Source organism: Euprymna scolopes, chromosome 20 (assembly GCF_053919585.1).
Source record: "Euprymna scolopes isolate OS-2025 chromosome 20, ASM5391958v1, whole genome shotgun sequence".
In the NCBI taxonomy this organism is placed as follows: domain Eukaryota; kingdom Metazoa; phylum Mollusca; class Cephalopoda; order Sepiida; family Sepiolidae; genus Euprymna; species Euprymna scolopes.
In genome coordinates, this window is record NC_136501.1 from 114,138,446 (window position 1) to 114,158,096 (window position 19,651).

A 19,651-nucleotide genomic window follows, 5' to 3' on the forward strand; every position below is an offset into this window, starting at 1 on the left:
ATTTATGTTTTTTTTAAGACTTATAGACAAGTTTGTGTGGAAGAAATAAAAGGAAGAGAAAAGTAAAAAAAAAAAATAAGAGGAAGGAAATGTAGGGAGAGGAAACGGAAGAAATGTAACAAAAAAAGAAAAGGATGGAAAAGTGAAGGAGATAAGACGGTGAGTGGAAATGATGGAGGAAAGGTGAGTATGTACTTACTGTTCCCAACATGCACGACAGAATCTGTGCTCACAAGGCATATGAACTGGTTCCTCACACATCAAAAACATGCAAGTACAAATATCACACTGAAACAAAAATAAAATAAATTTAAGAAATTAAAATAAAAGGTATTTTTTTACGACAGTACTCAGCGTAGTATAAATACCCCCAACCTCTCCATGTTAAGAACGGCTTTCAGAAATAAAGACCCCCAACTTCTCCATGTTAAGAAAGGCTTTCAAAATAAACACCCCTGATCTTTCCATGTCAATAACAGCTTTCGGAATAAACACCCCCAACCTCTCCATGTTAAGAACGGCTTTTGGAAAAAAACACTCCCCAACCTCTCCATGTTAAGAATGGCTTTCATGGTTGGGGTGTTTCTTTCCAAAAGCCGTTCTTAACATGGGGAGGCTGGGTGGTGTTTATTTACAAAAGCCGTTCTTAACATGGAGCGGTTGGGGATGTTTATACTATGCTAGGTACTCTCGTAAAAAAATACCAAATAAAATTTTTATGCATCCTTGGTATGGAAATAAGGATTATAACACCACTTGAAGTTATTAAAAAAGTTAATCAGTAGAAAATGTCCGTTGTTCAAATACCACACATACACATGTGCACGTAGGTATATACACAGGTATCCATAAAATCATGACATTTATTTATTTGTTACTAGCCTGGGTGCCCGGCATTGTCCGAGTGTTTGGAGGTGTGTGTTGAGCAAAAAGAGTGGTAGTAGGCAGGCTCAAACATGTAATGCAAAGGAGGAAAAGAATGCGAAAAAAAAAAAAAAAAAACCTGATGTCTTTGCTATTATGTCCATTGCCACACTGGAAGTGACGAAAGTTTAAATAAGGCTAGTCAATCGAAAAGAAAGGATGACTTTCGAAAATACTGGCAAAAAAGCGACCCCTCCCTGTAGAAAAGTGCCCAGTTAAGGGTGAAGGAATTAATATTTTTAGCCAATTTTTCGATATTTGTTGTCCGAAGGGTTGAGCTTCAAAATGATATCAATCTCCTGAAAATCCGTCACCTCTGTCGAAAGTTGTAGGCAGACATGATTGATTGATTGCAACGTCTTGTCAGACGAGTGCCACTCCCTCAGGTACTGAAAATCCATGAGCCGAAAATGACTTTAGTCTTGCCGGCAAAATTTACATGCTCAAACAGACATGACACTGAAGATGGTCATTAGTATACATACATATATATATACATGCACGCATGCATACATATATACACATACATACATACATACACACATACATATAACACACATATATGCATACATACATACACAATACATAATACACATACATATATAAACATACACAAGACGGTCAATGGCATACATACATATATATATATATAAATGCAAATGTAAACATACACACATATATACATACACAATGCATAATACAGATATATACATACATATATGCACATATATATACATACACTTACCTACATATACATACATAAATATGCACTCATACAGGCATACATATACACACACATGCATATATACACATACATACAAACAATATATATACGTATATACATACACACACATACATATATACATAGATATACACCTGTACATACATATATACATATAATGATGGCAGATCAATTATTACATGCTTCCAGCATTTCAGGCCTACATGCGTCACAACTTTTCTATGGCTGAGGGAGTATCTATACTACACAGATGATGTTACAGAGTTTTAGCTTTGTACGACAGCTTAAATCTCTCTCTCGGTTCAAAATGTTGACATCCAGCAACAAGCAAGAGCAAGATAGCCAACAACAAGTCAAACTGCAGACCAGCTTAATGCGGGTACTGGTCTCCCACTTTATATTTTTTTTTTTTTTCAAACCTAAGATTTGCTTCTTACATACAGATGTATGCCAACATACGCATGCATGTGCACACACATGCAACCATAATCATGTAGAGGCACACAAATACACATATACATACATATGCCTATACATACGTACACACATATATACATGTAAAATACACATGAAGGAACATTCCAAAAGTCATACAGAGTAAGTGATCAGCGGCAGGACCGTTTTTGTCCCTTTTCCTTCCTGATCTTTTTCCTCCTTCCTTTTTTTTTTTTTTTTTTTTTTTAAATAAAAAGTTTGTTTTAGACTCACACATATGCAGTACATGATAATGATTGTGATCATGTTGATAAATTCACACATAATTTTCCAAATAACTCAATGTACGAATCGACGAAAAAAAATCCAGTTCAATTAATATGATTTACAGACGCTTGGATTTTTTTTTAAAATAAAAAGTTTGTTTTAGACTCACACATATGCAGTACATGATAATAATGATGATCATGTTGACAAATTCACACATGATTTTCCAAATAACTCAACGCAGACATACATACATACATACATACATACATTTGAACAGACAGGTGAAATTCATATTATAGATGCCTTTTTGGAAAAAAAAATTATCATCAAAGTTCTTTTCTCTGTGTTATTGCATAAACTTTCATTCCAAAGAAGGAAAGTTGAAGCAACCACTGAGGGATGATGAGAGACTCCAGAGACGGTTTTGGATGAAAAGCATACAAGACCCAAGATATGATTTAATTGTACCGTTTATGTTTTGTTGATTTGCAATCAATAACAAATATTTTATTTGATTGTGACATTCAGAGTATGAACCTCCCCTTGAAGCGGAGGTAATGCAAATACAAAACCAATTATGCACTATCAATTTAATAAATGAATGAATAGGTTTTTGTTTTTATTTTTACTAGGGGGACCTGTGGAAATTCCACAGCAGCATCTTTCATATGTAATATATTGCTGTTGGTCATTCTGTGAACATTCAGCATGAATAGAGACCTGCAATATTACTGTAGCCCTTTTGTTAAAACTGTAAAAGTATTTATCTAAGTAATCTAGTTAATGTAGTGTCAGAATATATCTGATTATTACGGTTTATCTCCAATATCCGTATAGGAGTCTGTGAGATATTTCCTCATGATATCATTATATTAATACCATCTTTAGACAGAACAGATACTACCCTTGGATCCTAGCCAGAAGATCAAGGTATATTTTAATTTCATATGCAGCCCAAAAGCAACATTATTCTTTTTATTTCATTTTTTTTTTTTTACATTGCATCTTAAGTGATCAGGAGATCCTATTTATTAAAAAGGAGGATAGAAGGTGATAACATGCTACGGACATTAAATTACCATATCTGTATACTAATTTAATGTTTGTTGTAGGTTATTACTAGGGCTATGACAACAGCATATTCTTTTCAGTGTTTTGACTCTCGAGTATATATCTGACACAGACACAATTAATAAACCGAGAACCACATCACTCTACATAAAAACATGAGATATCAATGGATATATACCTGAGAATCAAAACAAGGAAAAGAATATGCTGTTGTCATAGCCCTAGTTATCACCTTCTATTTTCCTTTTTAATAAACAAGATTTCCTGATCGAATAATTTATATCCTGGAAAGTATGACACATGTACATTAAAGGAACTATGGTATTATTATACAGATTCCTAAAATAATCTAAAAGCAAACAGAACCATAACAAAAGAGTAAAAAGTGGACCTTGAGTTTACTTTTAGCAGTCTTTTAGCAGTCTTGTAGCAGTCTTGTTTCCTTTATTTTGTCCTTCAGTTCTCACAAAGGGGGAAAAATATGACTGTTTTCTAGATCATAATTCATCTATCTAACACTTATCTTTGGCTAATTTTTAACCTTCAAGTGATTTTTTTTTAGCTCCTTACACAAAATGGATTCATGCCTTGCCTGAAGCGATTTCCATAAAAAGAAAAGAAAAACAATTAAAAAGTAAAAATTATATGGCAACCAAATGGATATGACCTTTGGCAGTTAAATAAATTTGTGAAAAAAAATTTATTTTAAATGCTGATCCAAAACATCCAACCTAGAAAATAAAATTAATGAAAAACAAAATAAAAAAACAAATATACAGATACTTACAACAGCATCTTGGTCATGTGGTTCAGATTTAGTGGGACTGTTTAACGTTTCAGGAAGGATTGGTCGTTCACTATACAAACTTGCAGGCGGTGTTGTCCCACACTTTTCACAGCAGGCAAATGGATCGATCATCCAAGCTTCAAGCAGAGTTTCACGTGACCATTCTAAAACAGACAAAACATAGAGACCACTTTAGCTTTAGCATATACACAGCCTTTATCCTTAGATTGCAGTTACAGGTTTCTTAGTGAAAAAAAAGGCTACATAAAAAAGGGTGAATTGGATAAGTGCTTGAATAATAAGATCCATTAAAATATGGCGACAGTTAATTTAGGGCAAGTTCATAACTACACACCCCCTTATGTAAAAACAAAAATAAAAAATTTCATGGAGTACAAACCCATGATGGAAAGAAAATATCAGGTACTAAAAACCATGTAAATTCATGAGGTAGTCTTATTTTAAAATGGCTTTTATAGGCAATTGACAATTGCTCGACTATTTTGCAAATAGTTTAAAGGATAAGGGAGACAAATGAAAATAATTCAAACATGCCAGATTTTAGAAAGCCATTCTTAACATGGGGAGGGGAATACATTGCAAAAACTCAAATTCATCACCCATTAACTCCCCCTTAAGATATCTCTTATGAAATAAAATTTTTAATTAGCTTTGTACACCATTGTAATGCCTACAAATTCCAATTAATCGCCAAAAAATGATTTTCTTTTATAAAATAAAACTACTTGATCAATTTATGTGATATTTTGTGTACCATATTTTCTTCACGTCACGAGTGCATATATGGCACAAAATAATTTTCACAAAGAGTAAAAGTGAACAATTAACTCTTGGTAAATATTGACAATGAAAAGAAATACAAAATAAACAGACCTACCATGATTACGAAGTAGGGCTTCAGCTGTAAATAATGGAACACTCAACATGTCGGCCGTCTCTACCAGCAGTTGATCTTTAACTTCTTGCAAATCTTGAGTCCGTAAACCACTGTATTCCTACAAGATAAATATATCATACAGACATGAATAGATATATGTGAACTGTACCAAAAAAAAAAAACAAAAAGAAAACATATTTTTATGCTTTTTGAATTTAGTTTGTGATGGTTAGCCGCCCTTTAAAAAGAAAGCGACATAAGTTGTCTTCTCTTGGTAAATTCTTGAAATTTATGCAGCCTAGAGACAAAGATATTTTTCCATTTTAGTCAATTTTTAGCTGAATCCAAGTATCTCTGTGAGAGGTTTAACTTTCATTGGTTAACATTCACAATAAAGAGATGCACTTTTGTTTTTTATATACGTCTAAGTATACGTGTCTATATGAAATCAGGTATAATCATCATCATCATCAGTGTAACGTCCATTTTCCATGCTTTCATGTATTGAACGGTTTTACAATATTGACATCCAAACTACTTTGTCTCTAGCTAGATCTTTATTTATCACACTTTCTTTCAGTTCTATTTTTATCACTTCCTCCCACATTTTCTTTGGCCTTCTCATGTGAACCGGACATACTACCTCAACTGTTCTACATTTATTAACCCAGAACTTTCATCCATTCTGTCAACATAATCATACAATCCAAGTCTATCCTTTTACATACATATCCCTATACTGTACACATTTTATCTTCCTCTGAGATCATCAGATCTAAGCCTGTCTCAGTATTTCACATCTATCGTATCATTCTCATATCATTTCTCGCCATGCAACATATATTCTTAACCTTAATTACTTTCATACATCATCGCATTGCATGCACATGTCTGAAAGACTCTTCACGTGGTCAACAATGGTAACGATCTGTCGGTTAAAAATGGCACTATGTATGTTTATATATTTCTATGTATTCGCTTAATTATTTATTTTTATATTTTATTAAGTGAATTTCAGAATACTTTTTTTTTAATAAAATTGTCAATATTTTGGAAGTTATATGGATTTGGAATTTATCCCATTTTTATCTCAAATATTCTTCGTATAGGTTATATATAGCCCTACGTGAAAATTAAAATACCTCTGATTTTGTTAAATTTAAAAAATAATTTTACATCAATTAATAAAAAGTCTCCAACTTTCAGTTTTGTTAGAGTATTTTAAAGGGTTTTTAGGGGACATAATATAGGTACAATCTCTTACTTAAAAATTAAAATATTTCAGATTTGCATTAAATTCTATTCATAGTCATTAGATTCCTTAAACTTCAAATTCTTCTAAAGATACCTTAAATTTTAGACATTTTCTAGAGTTAAAATCATATAATGGATTTTGATCAAAATTGGAATCTTAAGGATTCTAGACATAAGGCTTAGTAGCATTCTATCTTGATTCTAATCTTCCTAAGAAGACATAGAAGTGGTACAAAACTGTTTTGTTTGAGGAATTCATTTTACCTATCCTGGGACGTGTATTCTTCTAGTTATCTATAAAAGATTGCATCTATCAATTGATATGTACAGTTCACAATTGAAATTGCATTTCATTGTTTCAATTGGCTGAATGCAAACCAAGAATATTCGTACTCGTTCTAAAGAGGAAGAGGGTTTCATTGTTTCTTTTATTGTATTTTTGTTGGATACGATATTTGTCTAATTCACCATTTCTTCTTTTTGTATGCTAAAACTATTTCTATGACCTTAAAGGTCAGCTCAACAACGTGACCTCTCCAAAGGTAATATTAGGGTCAGAAAGGAAAGTATAGACAGAATTTTAGAAACATATATAATATGACGGGGTCATAGGCTGGGGTCAAATCCTGGTTGCAATGCAATTATAACACGCCGGAGATTTCAGAGTAATATCCTGAATCAAATATTCTGATCATCACCCCTTTGAGTAGTCCTGCTCCCAATATAGTATGCAAAATCCTAGGTCTTGATACCAAGCGTAACCTATCCCAGCCGCGACCTCTTTTTCATCAGGCCATGTCAAAGGTCGAGCTCAAAGTTTTTGCAATCCCACATTCACTAAGTTTAATGGACCCAATGTACAAAGCAGAAAGCAACTCCAGATGATCCGCTTCCATGTGCTGGATGATGGTACCATTAATAAAAGGAGATCATCAGCCAACCGGTTGATGTGATGTGCGCTGTCAAGTGAAAAGAGTGTTGTTAGCAATCGTTCTCAGACGAAAGCGAAGAGAGAAAAAATAAGTAAAATAAAATAAAAATTGACACAAGTCTTTGTTTTGGTTTTTCAGGTTATATATTAATAACAATGTAAACACAATACAAGGGTCTCTACTTGTTGAAAGTATAACGAAAGAAAAAAAAATGAAAAAAAAATGATGTAACAGAAAAAAAAAAACAATACAAAATATTAGCAAACTATATTGCGCACACTCTCTTTTTTAAACATAACTATGCGGGTACAGCAGACATAGTTATTTCTATAAGGAAGGAGGAGGTATTCAATGTTCATTCGTATTAACTTTGGATGGACTTTATTTTAATAGTTTTTTTATGTCTTTCTGTGACTGCATTGAATGAAAAGTTTTCCTCATTTATTTGGGAACATCCATCTGGATTTTGAGTATATTTTCATATCCTGTCCATCTCCTCTGTTGTTCCTCTTCTCTACAGCTTCTTTATCACAAAAGAGACATTATAGCAGGTGATGGTGTAATTATAAGGACTATGAATGAATGGATTCAGTTCAAAGAAGTTGTGCCATTACTAAACAACAGAACATTACTGTAATAAATCAAGAAAAGAGTCTATTAGATATGTTTACGCAGTGTGATGGTCTACGAAAGTGAAATCTAACCAATGAGCATTGAAGAAATATGTTGTTTGGGAAGAAGTGATATGAGAATGATCCGATGGATTTGTAATGTAAGTCTTAAACACAGGTTTAGTTCTGAGGAGCTCAGAGGAAGATTAAATCTGAACAGTATAGGTAGATATGCGAGTTGACTTTGATGGTATGGTCACACTGCAAGAAAGAATGGATGTTCTTGGGTCAGTAGATCAGTAGATGTGTTGCATTGTTATCTCTAATAAGGGTCACCAAAATTGTATTTGTTGTATCATAAAGGGGATCGTGTGATATATTTAATCAGCCTTAATGTCATGCGATCATCTAGTGGTCCAGTTTATTAAATGATATGTTCATATGCCGTTGTGTGTGTGTGTGGTACATGTATTTTTCAACATACCTTCTGCGTCTTGGATGGTGGTCCATCTGGAAACATCTCATCTTGGAGAGGAGACCTGGTACCTGTTTTGGACGAAGATTCAATCACTCCAAGACAAGGAATTGGTTTTATAGTTTATTTCACTTTCCAGATGTCTCGCAGAAGATGGAAAGTGAAACTATGGCCTACACACGTAAGCGTCCCCCCCCCCCAGTGAAAGGGAGGAGACAACGGTGAAGCCATCCGTCCTCTTCTAAGTCTAAATAATAAATGAGAAATCCGACTCTGCATTTCTTCCTGTTTTAACACAAGACGTTTATTACCGTTACTTCCCAAACAATGCCTGCTTCTTGTCTTTTTTTTTTTTTTTTTACTGTTCAATTCATCTGTCACGAGATTAACACAACCCTACCATCTCAACATCAGCTTAAAAGTCTCTCGCCACCACCACGGGGCCACACATCCATCTTGCCCAGTGCTCACTTTTCTTCTCTCCGACCATGTGCTGTCCTTTTTTTTTCTTGTCATGCAAGCCCACGCACACTTTGCATATGCACAATCTGCATAGTAATTAAACAGCTGCTGCTGCTAATACCTTCGCTAGCCATCTATCCTTCGGCTGCTCCTGGCATTGTCACACATGCTCTTACATGCTCAGTGACTCATTAAAAATAGCATTCTTATTAGCAAAGTTTTAAAGTCGAATGATTTACAAGCAATATTTAAAACATAAAACACAAGTGATTATGAAATTTAAATACTACAGAAAATTACAAGTAAGCATTATTACTTGAATTTAGTATTTTTAAGACAGTGCCACCTCTAAACCACTATTGATGACAATTTTTTTCCAGAGTGAGGTCTATTTAAAGGAAATTCTAATTTTTCTTCAATGTTATACCTAGATTGATTATAGCTGTGAAAAAGGAAAATAGCAAAAAACCTTTATGTGCTTACTTGTGAGGGAAAATAAATATTGTTCAACAAATATTACAAAAATTAACCCAGTAGTTTTGTTTTTATAATATAGGTTCAACTTTTAGCTGTATGCAAAATGTTGCCACTATTATCTTCAAGAGAGATAACATTTTTATTGCTCTTTATCAAAAAACAAGTTTGAATTGTCCCCCTTGTGTTTCATTGTAATGGTGACAATGACGGTAAATTTCCCTGTACAACTAAAAGTTGAATTCATTTGTATAAAAAGAAAACCACTAGATTAATTTTTGTTACAAAAAATAATGACTTGTATTTAGAAATAAGCACGAGAAAAAACAGTGAGATTTATCACACTGCACAAAAATTAAAATGTAATGCGGGTACCGTCGCAGCTACAAACAAACAAAAACAAAAAAATCCGACCTGACTTTTTTTCTGTTTTAGCAAAAGGCATTTATTATCATTAATTTCCAAACAATGCCTGCTTCTTATTTTTTTTATTCTTCATTTCATCTATCATGAGATTAACAAAACCCTGCCATCTTGACACCAGGTTAAAAGTCTCTTGTCGCCATCATAAGGCCACATGTCTATCACACCTGATTTACACTTTTCTTCTCCTCTGACCTCATGTTCGCATTAGCCGGCTATTTCTCACCTTCGACTTTACACATCTATCTTTTCAGGCGTGAACTTTGCTTCTCTTTGACCAAGTGCTGTCTTTTCTTCTCTTTTTTTTTTGGTCACGCAAACCCGTGCACACTTGCTTATTTGCATAGTGCTAAAACAGCTGCTGCTGCTAATACTTTCGCTAGCCATCTATCCTTTGGCTACTGCGAATATTTTTACATGTGTTCATACACGCTCTGTTACAACAATATTTATTAGTGAACAAATCGTCTTCAGTAAATTTAGTTTTCAATGATAGAATGTAAATATTTGAAATTGTAAAGAAATGTTCAGGGTACCTATTCTGAGAATACTTGAGAAAATCCAGGTTGGGATTAACAAAGAATGAAGGAAGAAGGGGAAAAAATGATTAAGAGTTAGTGCTCTGCAAGATACATTCAGAATGTGGACTTTAAATTAGCAGAGAGGAGAGAAGGGGAAGAGGCAACTCAAACTGTGCGCTTAGCAACTTATTAGTCGACTAGTATGTAGTAACAACGTTTTTTTTTTTTATAAATCTTTATTCCATTCATTCGAGTTTGGTGTTGTTTATTTTGCAGCATAGAAAGCGTATTCAGGTTATTTAATGCAAAAGACAATGCGTATTGTAAGTGATTCATCGAAATTCGGATGCACACAAATGTACAGACGTATGAATGTGTTTCAATTGATAAAAACCCAGACACTCCTGACTGTCAATTTTATTGTCACTTTTATACACACCAAGAAGTACTGCCAAAAACCTACAAGAAACAAATTTCCCAAACAAGAAAAAATAAAAAAAACAGCTTTCTTACAAGTAAACCCTAGATACGTAGAACGCCTAAATGTCTGCAGACATTTTATGCTTTTGTTTAACATATCTCCTTGTATTGTTACGAAATACATGGATGCTGCATGTAGCCACTGGCAAAAAGTTAAAATCAAGATGAATTTTTCAACCGGAGTGGATGGGGGGGGGTGTAAAGAGATGTCTTCTCCTCACTCATGCATGTGTGTGGAGAAAAGGTAGTACAACAAGTAAACTTTTTTCCTAAACAACTTCGATCAGTTGCAACTAAGAAAAACAAAATTAAAAGAAAGATACAAAGTGCGAATTGTATGTGTGTGTGGGGAGCACAGGAAGTCATTCTTTGATGAAACAAACATCATCTAACTTTTAGTATTCACAGAAAAATTTACATTTTCAGAGAAAACTGTCATTTAAAATTTTTTTTATTTTACTCACATTCAACCCTGACAAGGAAGGACCATGCCTCAGAAAGATTAAGAAGATGTTGGTTTATGTTACATTTAAACTTCTGCATATCAGTACAATCAGGGAAGCAGGTAGCAGAAAGGGAATTCCAAAGTCTAGCTGTTTGAGGAAAGAAACTATTAGAGTAGAAAGCTTTCTGACATTTAGGGACCTCAACAGTGAAGGGGTGTGATTTTGTTGCTAAGCAGGTTCGTCGGGGATATGTACGTCAAGGATGCACAAATGCAACGAGTTAAACAGAGCACATTCCATTAAAATATTTGGATGGGACAGGGGTTGGAGCTTATTCAAGAGGAAGAGGCTAGTGGTAGATGCACCAGCCCAGATGTGGCATCAATACTCCATGCATGGCCTAACGGTGGCCTTGTAGTGGTATAGGATACTCTTAGGTGTGAGTAGTCTTCTAGCTCGATAGAGGGAACCCACCTTTTTTGCAGCAGCCTTTGCAATGTCCTCTATGTATATGTTCCAGTTCATATTGCCCGTGAAAGAGTCATGAGAAGGAAATAAAAGGCAAGAGAAGACAAATTAAGGAGAAGGGCAGGAGAGAAAAAACAGGATTTGGTTTGGTGGTTTTATGCTATATCAAGCTTTGATGTTAAATCTATTCATTTGTGTAAAAGTTTTTATGCTTCAAGTTTTTTGGGGGTTTTTAATATTTATTTATGAAGTTTGGTTTGGTTGTTTTGTTTTACAACATACCAACCATTTTCGAGTTATTTAGTGCTGAATCCGGTCATTTTTGTAAAAGGTTTTATGCTTCAATTTCCTTGTATATTCAAATATTTATTTGTTGTCTTTGTTATTTTTTTGTTTTTGTTTTCATAAAGAAAAAGAGAAAGCAAAAAAAAGACAGAAAGATAAAGCAAAAATAGAAAGAGAGATAAAGCAAAAGAAGAGATAAAGCAAAAAAGAGAGAAAGATAAAGCATAAGAGACAGAAAGATAAAGAAAGAGAAAGCGAAGAGACAAAGTTAAAGCAAAAGGAGAAAGAAAGATAAAGCAAAAAATAAAAGAAAGATAAAGCAAACATAAAAATAAAAGAGAAAGCAAAAATAAAAATAAATGAAAGAAAGCAACAAAAAGAAAGGAAAAGAAAGCAAAAAAGAGAAAGGAAAAGAAAGCAAAAAAGAGAAAAATAAAGCAAAAAGAAAAAGAAAGAGAAAGCAAAAAAGAAAAAGTCAAAGTAAAAAAGAAAGAGAAAGTCAAAGTAAAAAAGAAAGAGAAAGTCAAAGTAAAAAAGAAAGAGAAAGCAACAAAAGAAAGCAAAAGCAAATAAGAAAGTGAAAGCGAAAAAGAGAAAGGGAGAAGTAAAATCTCGTTGCTATAAGGCATTCACGCTAGGCAGTTTAAACTGGCTTCCTCCAAAGGAGGAAGTTTCAAGGTTATATCAATTTCACAGTTGGTCCCCAGTCACCTGCATAAAATAATTTGTTTAAATGTATTTAAAATACTTTAAAAAAAAACATGAAATTTTGCGAATGTTTATTAAATGATGTCTAATAAGTATTAAAATTTCACAAAATCTACAAGTATCTGAATTTTCACAATCGGCTTCCACGCACTTCTGCATAAAACTAAATATAACTCACATTTGGATTCCTTATGCCTCGCAGCTACGTTCCAAAATTCATAATGATTGGTTAATTAGTTTAGGAGGGACTCCTATAAATATACATATACTAGCAGGGAGACTCAATAGTGTCAGGTAGTGAATGAGGATAAATATTTCATACTTCCAATATTTTTATTGTCATCGAAATTGTGAAATCGTCCATATTTCAATTAAATCGATTGCTTACTTGCTCTAGTCAGGACCCATCACAGTGCGCTGGGAGGAAGCTTTAAATGCCTCCCAGCAGTGACTTAGTCCACAAGACATTGTAATCTACATTACACTGTAGAGAACCTACTATTGATTTCATAAAATTATTTTATATATAATGGTTTGAATTAAAGTTTAAAATGCAAAAGTCAAATATCATGGTTCAATTGTGCTCTAAATAGAAACATTTATTTTGAACATGCCCCAATCTTATCAAAGAACCTACTGTTGATTTTATATGCTGGGCCCTTCTGCTGGTGCGGTGATAAAAATTCTTAAATACACTTTGATGTTAGGCTGTATAATGGTGTTAACTTTGGTCAAAATCAGACTATTCCTTCTTTACTTAGATTTTTTTTTCAATTTTTGATACTTATTCCAGGCATTCCAGTACAAAACCTACCTAAAAACACTCTTAAACATATAAAGTACATTTGTAGGGAAATTTCCAAAAACTGGCATTTCGTAGTCCATAGAGAGCATACTCACACTAACAAAGTGTAACACAATGAAGCAGCTCCCTTTTGGGAGGAGCTGAGGGCTTCTATGATAATAAACCTTGTGCATAACTAATTCTGTAATTGTGAGTGCACATTTTTAAAGGTTGACACTTGACACACAGCGATTGACAGCTGCTTATGTAATTGGGTGCACAGTGAACGATCAGCCTTGCATGCTGACATCTGAATTTGAAAAAAAAAATGTGCGTTAAAATGTATATTTCTCTCTCTCTCTTTCATTCTCTTTCAATGAAGAAAGAGAGAATTGAATTATAATTGTATTGTTTAAAAAACAGTCGAAGCTTGGATCTTGTGCATGACAGAACCATGGTAGCTTTGCATCAGTCAATTATGGACGGTCATGAATGCATATCGACGTTAAATGCTCCTTTTAATTGTTAAAAATAAATTATTTTTATACAAAAAAAATGTCTTAATTGTTAAAAATAAATTATTTGATTTTTATAGAAAAAAAATGTCTTAATTGTTAAAAATAAATTATTTTATTTTTATACAAAAAAAATGTCCTGATTTGTAACAAAAAAAAATGTCTTTTAATTTTTAAATGGAGAGTAGATAATACAGGGGAGGTGTTATCAGCAGCTCCAGTAACTCTCGCTTCTCCTTTTTTGTCCCTCAGTCCTCAGTCAAATGAGTGATTTTTCTGACAAAGGGTGAAGAAAAAGCTACTTTAAAGGTCGGTAGTACTTGGTGAACAGTAGTCTGAGATATCGAAATTTTTTCTGTCTCTATGTCTATCCTTGTGGTCATGTCACTAGTAAGGGTGCTGGAGGTAAATGTTTTGTCTGGGCTGACATTATCCGCCTGATAGTCAGGGATCCGAACCTTGGATTAACCACTAAGGAGGCTGTCCTATCAGCAGGCGCAAAGTACTGGGACTGCTGTATTGCCATTTGGTGAATGGATTCTGGACCATGCAATAGTCTCTGGTGGGGCCTCTCGATGCCATACTAGTGGGTAATTGTTACGGCTTTACTTTTTCATGTGTTACCAAAAAAAAAAAATTTTTCCTGTCTTTTTCTCTCTTACTTTCCCTCTCTATCCTGCTCTAACCAAGTATGCCGACCTGTTCCACAAATCCCAAAACCTCAACATGAAATATCTCCAGAAAATAAACTCGAATAAACCTAGAACCCCATCTTCCAACGTAGACCTCTACTACCAGGTCTCCTTCTCCAACATCAGGGGTCTACATTCCAACCTTCCAGAGGTTGAAGCCCAATTACAGGAGACAAAACCGGACATATTCTTTCTAAGTGAAACTGGAATAGGGCCGACCACTTCCCTAGATGAGTTCATAATTAACGGATACTCTAACTTAACAGCTAAATCTGACCCCCAAGATCGCCATGGGCATGGAATATGTGCCTACATTAAAGATGGCTTCCCGTGTGGCAGGGATATCTCTAGAGAAGATCCTAATTTACCCTATATGTGCTTCCGGGTTGCACTTGGTAACACCACTGCATTTATATTTGCCATCTATCGGCCCCATAACAGCGGAGTAACTATCTTTAAGAGCATATCTGAGAAAATAGACCACATACTGTCTTCACATCCCTCGGCTAACATCCACATCTGTGGTGACTTCAACGTCCATAACGTGGAATGGCTGACCCATTCAAATAAGACAGATGATGAGGGGAGGTTTTGTCATGATTTTGCCATTGCTTATGACCTCACTCAGATTGTTCACGAACCCACCCGTGTGCCCGATACACCCGGTTAATATGCAAGCCTCCTAGACCTTTTTCTCTCAACTTCCCCTGAGCTATGTTCATGTTCCGTTCATTCTCCTCTAGGATCCTCCGACCACTCCGTCGTATCAGTTAAGATAAAAATGAAATGTAATAAGTCCCCAGACATACCCCTCCACCGTACTGTATACCGATACTCTATGGCTGACTGGGATAGCTTCCGTACATTCATATCTGATTTACCTCTGCATTCCATGTTTAAAAAGGATGTGTCCTCTATAGTATCAGATCTGACCGAATGGTTAATTGTAGGCATAGACCGATTCATACCATCTAAAAAATTCCAACATAACCTTACAGCCAGCCATGATTCTCCCCAGAATGTGCTGCTGCTGCTATCGCGCACAGAAATCACTTTTTCCATAACTACCAACGTAATAGATGCACTGAGACTAAAGCTGATTTCAGGAACGCCAGTAACCACTGTAAAAGAGTAATAAAAAATGCAAGAGAGCTATACGCCCAGTCTGTTAAATCCAAGGTAACTGATCAGCGGCTTGGTTCCCACCAGTTTTGGCAAATAACAAATAGGATCCTGAACAGAAGTGTGCGTTCTATCCCAACCATTATCAATGAACCAGAGGTCATCTCGTCAGCATCAGACAAAGCCAGACTATTTGCAAAGAACTTTGCAGCTAATTCTACCCTATGCAACGAACGCCATCAACTCCCCATATTTCCTCCTATAACACAGAACACGCTAGGTAACATACAAATATCCGTGCATGAGGTCGCCAAGCTAATCAAGAACCTTGATTCCAGTAAAGCAACTGGCCCTGATGGCATCCCAATTATAGTGTTAAAAAAGCTTCAACCAGAACTTGCTCCCCTACTTACGAAACTGTTTAAGTGTTGCCTTAAGGAGAAGTGCTTTCCGACTCCCTGGAAAACCTCATCAGTATGGCCTGTATTTAAGAATTCAGGTGATAAGTCATCTCCCTCTCAGTACAGACCAATAAGTCTCCTGCGTGTTATAAGGTGCTGGAATCCATATTAAATAGAGAAATAGTCAACCACCTCAGCAGAAATAACCTTCTTTGTGACACACAATATGGTTTCCGTTCTGCAAGATCTACCGCAGATGTGCTGACGGTTATATCCCACAGGATTAGTGAATCTCTTGACAAAGGCTTCCTTTCTAGGGCAATTTCTCTTGACATATCAAAGGCCTTCGACAAGGTATGGCATAAGGGCCTACTTCACAAGATGTCCAGCTACGGTATAACTGGAAATGTTTTCTCAATCATTAAATCATTTCTCTCCGATAGGATCATAAGAGTAGTGGTCAATGGACAAAAATCAGAGGACTGCCATATTAATGCTGGAGTCCCTCAAGGGTCAATCCTGGGCCCAACTCTCTTCCTGATCTACATCAATGATCTCCCTAAACACATACTTAAATCATTCGTTGACATCTATGCTGATGACACAACCATCTACGGCAACACATCAAAGGCTGTAAATGACAAAGTTCTCTCTGATTCTCTCTCCTCTGATCTCGATCGCGTGGTTCAGTGGGGGAAGACGTGGCTGGTTACCTTTAATGCATCTAAAACCGAACTCCTATCTTTACATCATCAATGCTCTGATCCCCATCTGGCATCAATTGAAATGGATGGCTCCCATCTGAGAAGCCCCATGTTTTGACAAGCTTGTGGGTTTGTCCTTTACTCCTGATCTGAAATGGAACACGTACATCAAGTCTGTTGCCAAGGTCGCTGGAAAGATGGTGGGATCCTTCTACTGCTCCAGAAGATATCTCACTATTTATGCAATTCTCTATCTATATAAATGTGCCTATCATTTGATATTGTTTGATCGTGTCTAGTTCCCTGGAGCTGGTTGCTGTTCCTAGGACATTTCTCAACTAAGTAACTCTCCCCTGGTTCATGACATATATACCTTTTATATATTATTATACATAATTATTATTTAAGAAGCTCAATGTAATTACAGAGCAATATAGAGAATAAATGACAAAAAGTTATGTAAAATGTTTTTGACTCCTAATGAGGGTATGACACCAATGATTTCGCCAATCATTTTTATAACCACTGGTTGTAGTAACCAACCAATGCAAATGTTCGAAAGTTACTATAAAAATGGTCAAATTTTGGATTCAATCAGTTCACTGTTGGCTATGTCATGAACCGCATTTGATTCTTAAGCCGTCATCTTTGTTACTTCACACTCAATATCGAGACTGCACTCCGTTCCACATAATGTCTCAACATTTAACAAGTTATATTCCAAAATTCATGATGTTAACCATCTTATAATTTATTCCTTTAATTCAGTTGACTTATACAATTCTTGACAGTATTTGTTTTGTAGCGCAAAATCAATCACTGAATTATTATATCAATCAGTGAATCTATTATGCCCTTAACTCATCAGAAGAAATAGCAACAATCAATCTGTCAAAAGGAAATGAAGTGTGATTTGACATGATTAAAATCTGGAAATTGGAAGAGAAGCCACAAATACCTTTATATTTTTCCATTACGCCATATTGAATTTTTATCAAAGTCATTAAACCCAACTATTCGTACTAACAATTTTAATTAACTTATGAATCTTCTACCAAAATGTTCTATTTAATAATTAGTAAATTTATTAATTCTAATTTGTGTATGCATACTTATGAAAATAATATCACTAAATTATAAACTATTATACACGTTTGTATATCCGAAACTAAACTCAGCTAAACAAACAAAAAAAAAAAAAGAAACAATTGATCATTTCGATTATCATAACTTATCAATTGATTTGAATTGAAAACCATACATAATTCAATTCTGTTAGTTATTATAATCAAGCTTATATATATATATATATAAATATATATATATATATTACACACACACTTGCTGAACTCCTGTACTAGCACTGCCTGGTAGAAAGATGTCAAAAGGCCAGAACAGATTCACTGAAAGAACCCCACCTCTCAAAAACAAATTAAACTATAATGATCTAGTGCATTATCGTAGACTTGTTTTGTTTTATGACGTGGTTGGTAAGTTAAAAATTGAGGTTCCAACCAATAAAAAGTAATGTTAAAATGAACATTAATTAACATGTTTCCACTGCCCTCTTCGTAATGGAAAATAAAGAATAAAAACTGTTCATGAAGAAATAGTTTAAGCAATCTAGAAATAATAAAAAGAAATGTTAAATGCATGTTAATTAACAAACAAAAAAATATGCATACGTGCATGACCACCATAATAAAAGAAAATTAATACATAAAAAAATGTTTACAAAACATATTTTACTCAATCCTGAAATCATTGGTCCTAGTGTTTTTGCAATGAAGGAGAAATCCTTATAGATTGAGTTAATTTCATTTTATTTTTGTAGTGATTGGTAATGGCCTGTTATGGAAACTCGCATAGACAGGTAGCCTTTTTAAGGAAGGAAAAATATATAAAGGCAACCTGTGTAAGGAAAGAAAAATAAAAAATAAATGTTAAAAAGGCAGATGAATTAACGTTTTTTTTTTTTAAATGCACATAACAGCCAAAAAAAAAAAATGTGCATGACCACATTTGTAAGAATCCAAATACTTCAAATTATTGCAAACTTTTAACAATAGGTATTAGGTATTAATAAATATTCATCAAATTTCAGTTTAAGTATTTTAAAGATATAGATACAACCTCTCATCTGAAAATTCAAATATTTCAGATTTACATTGAATTCTATTCAGAGTCAGTGACACCAATTAAGCAAGATTCCCTCAAGATAGTTTATAACTTGACTTTTAGACATTTTCTGAAATCCAAATTATGTAATTAATGTGATTAAAATTGGAGCAAGGACTAGATATAAGATTTAGTAAAATTATATAGATATAAGATTTAGTAAAACTATATAGATATAAGATTTAGTAAAACTATATAGATATAAGATTTAGTAAAACTATATAGATATAAGGTTTAGTAAAATTATATAGATATAAGGTTTAGTAAAATTATATAGATATAAGGTTTAGTAAAATTATATAGATATAAGGTTTAGTAAAATTATATGTTAATTATAATTTTCATAAGACAAAAGTGGTGCAAAACTGTTCTAATTGGAAAAGAATTTTATCCATCGTGGGATGTGTATTCTTCTAGTTTCTTATCTTTCTATGACACTCTTTTAAGTGACCTTTTGTATAAAACGGATTTGTTTATTGTCTTCTTTTTTAAAAATACCATTTCTGTTCTCTTGACTTTCAATTTGATGTTTGTATCGTGTATGCTAGTATCCATCATGTAAGAATACTTAACAAGGCCAGCAGACGCG

At 34.2% G+C, this 19,651-nt stretch overlaps 1 protein-coding gene across 10 annotated transcripts in view; it reads right to left on the reverse strand.

Annotated features, from left to right (window-relative positions):
* Nucleotides 1-19,651, reverse strand: part of LOC145241576 (ankyrin repeat and IBR domain-containing protein 1-like) — a 575,864-nt gene that overhangs the window by 60,257 nt on the left and 495,956 nt on the right. For all 10 annotated transcript variants that reach the window (XM_080104665.1, XM_080104657.1, XM_080104666.1 and 7 more), the window contains 3 exons: nt 5,128-5,245; nt 4,230-4,393; nt 200-288 (listed from right to left, as the gene is read on the reverse strand). In XM_080104665.1, the coding sequence (XP_079960791.1) occupies nt 200-288; nt 4,230-4,393; nt 5,128-5,245 (371 nt within the window). The remainder of the gene's footprint in view (nt 1-199; nt 289-4,229; nt 4,394-5,127; nt 5,246-19,651) is intronic.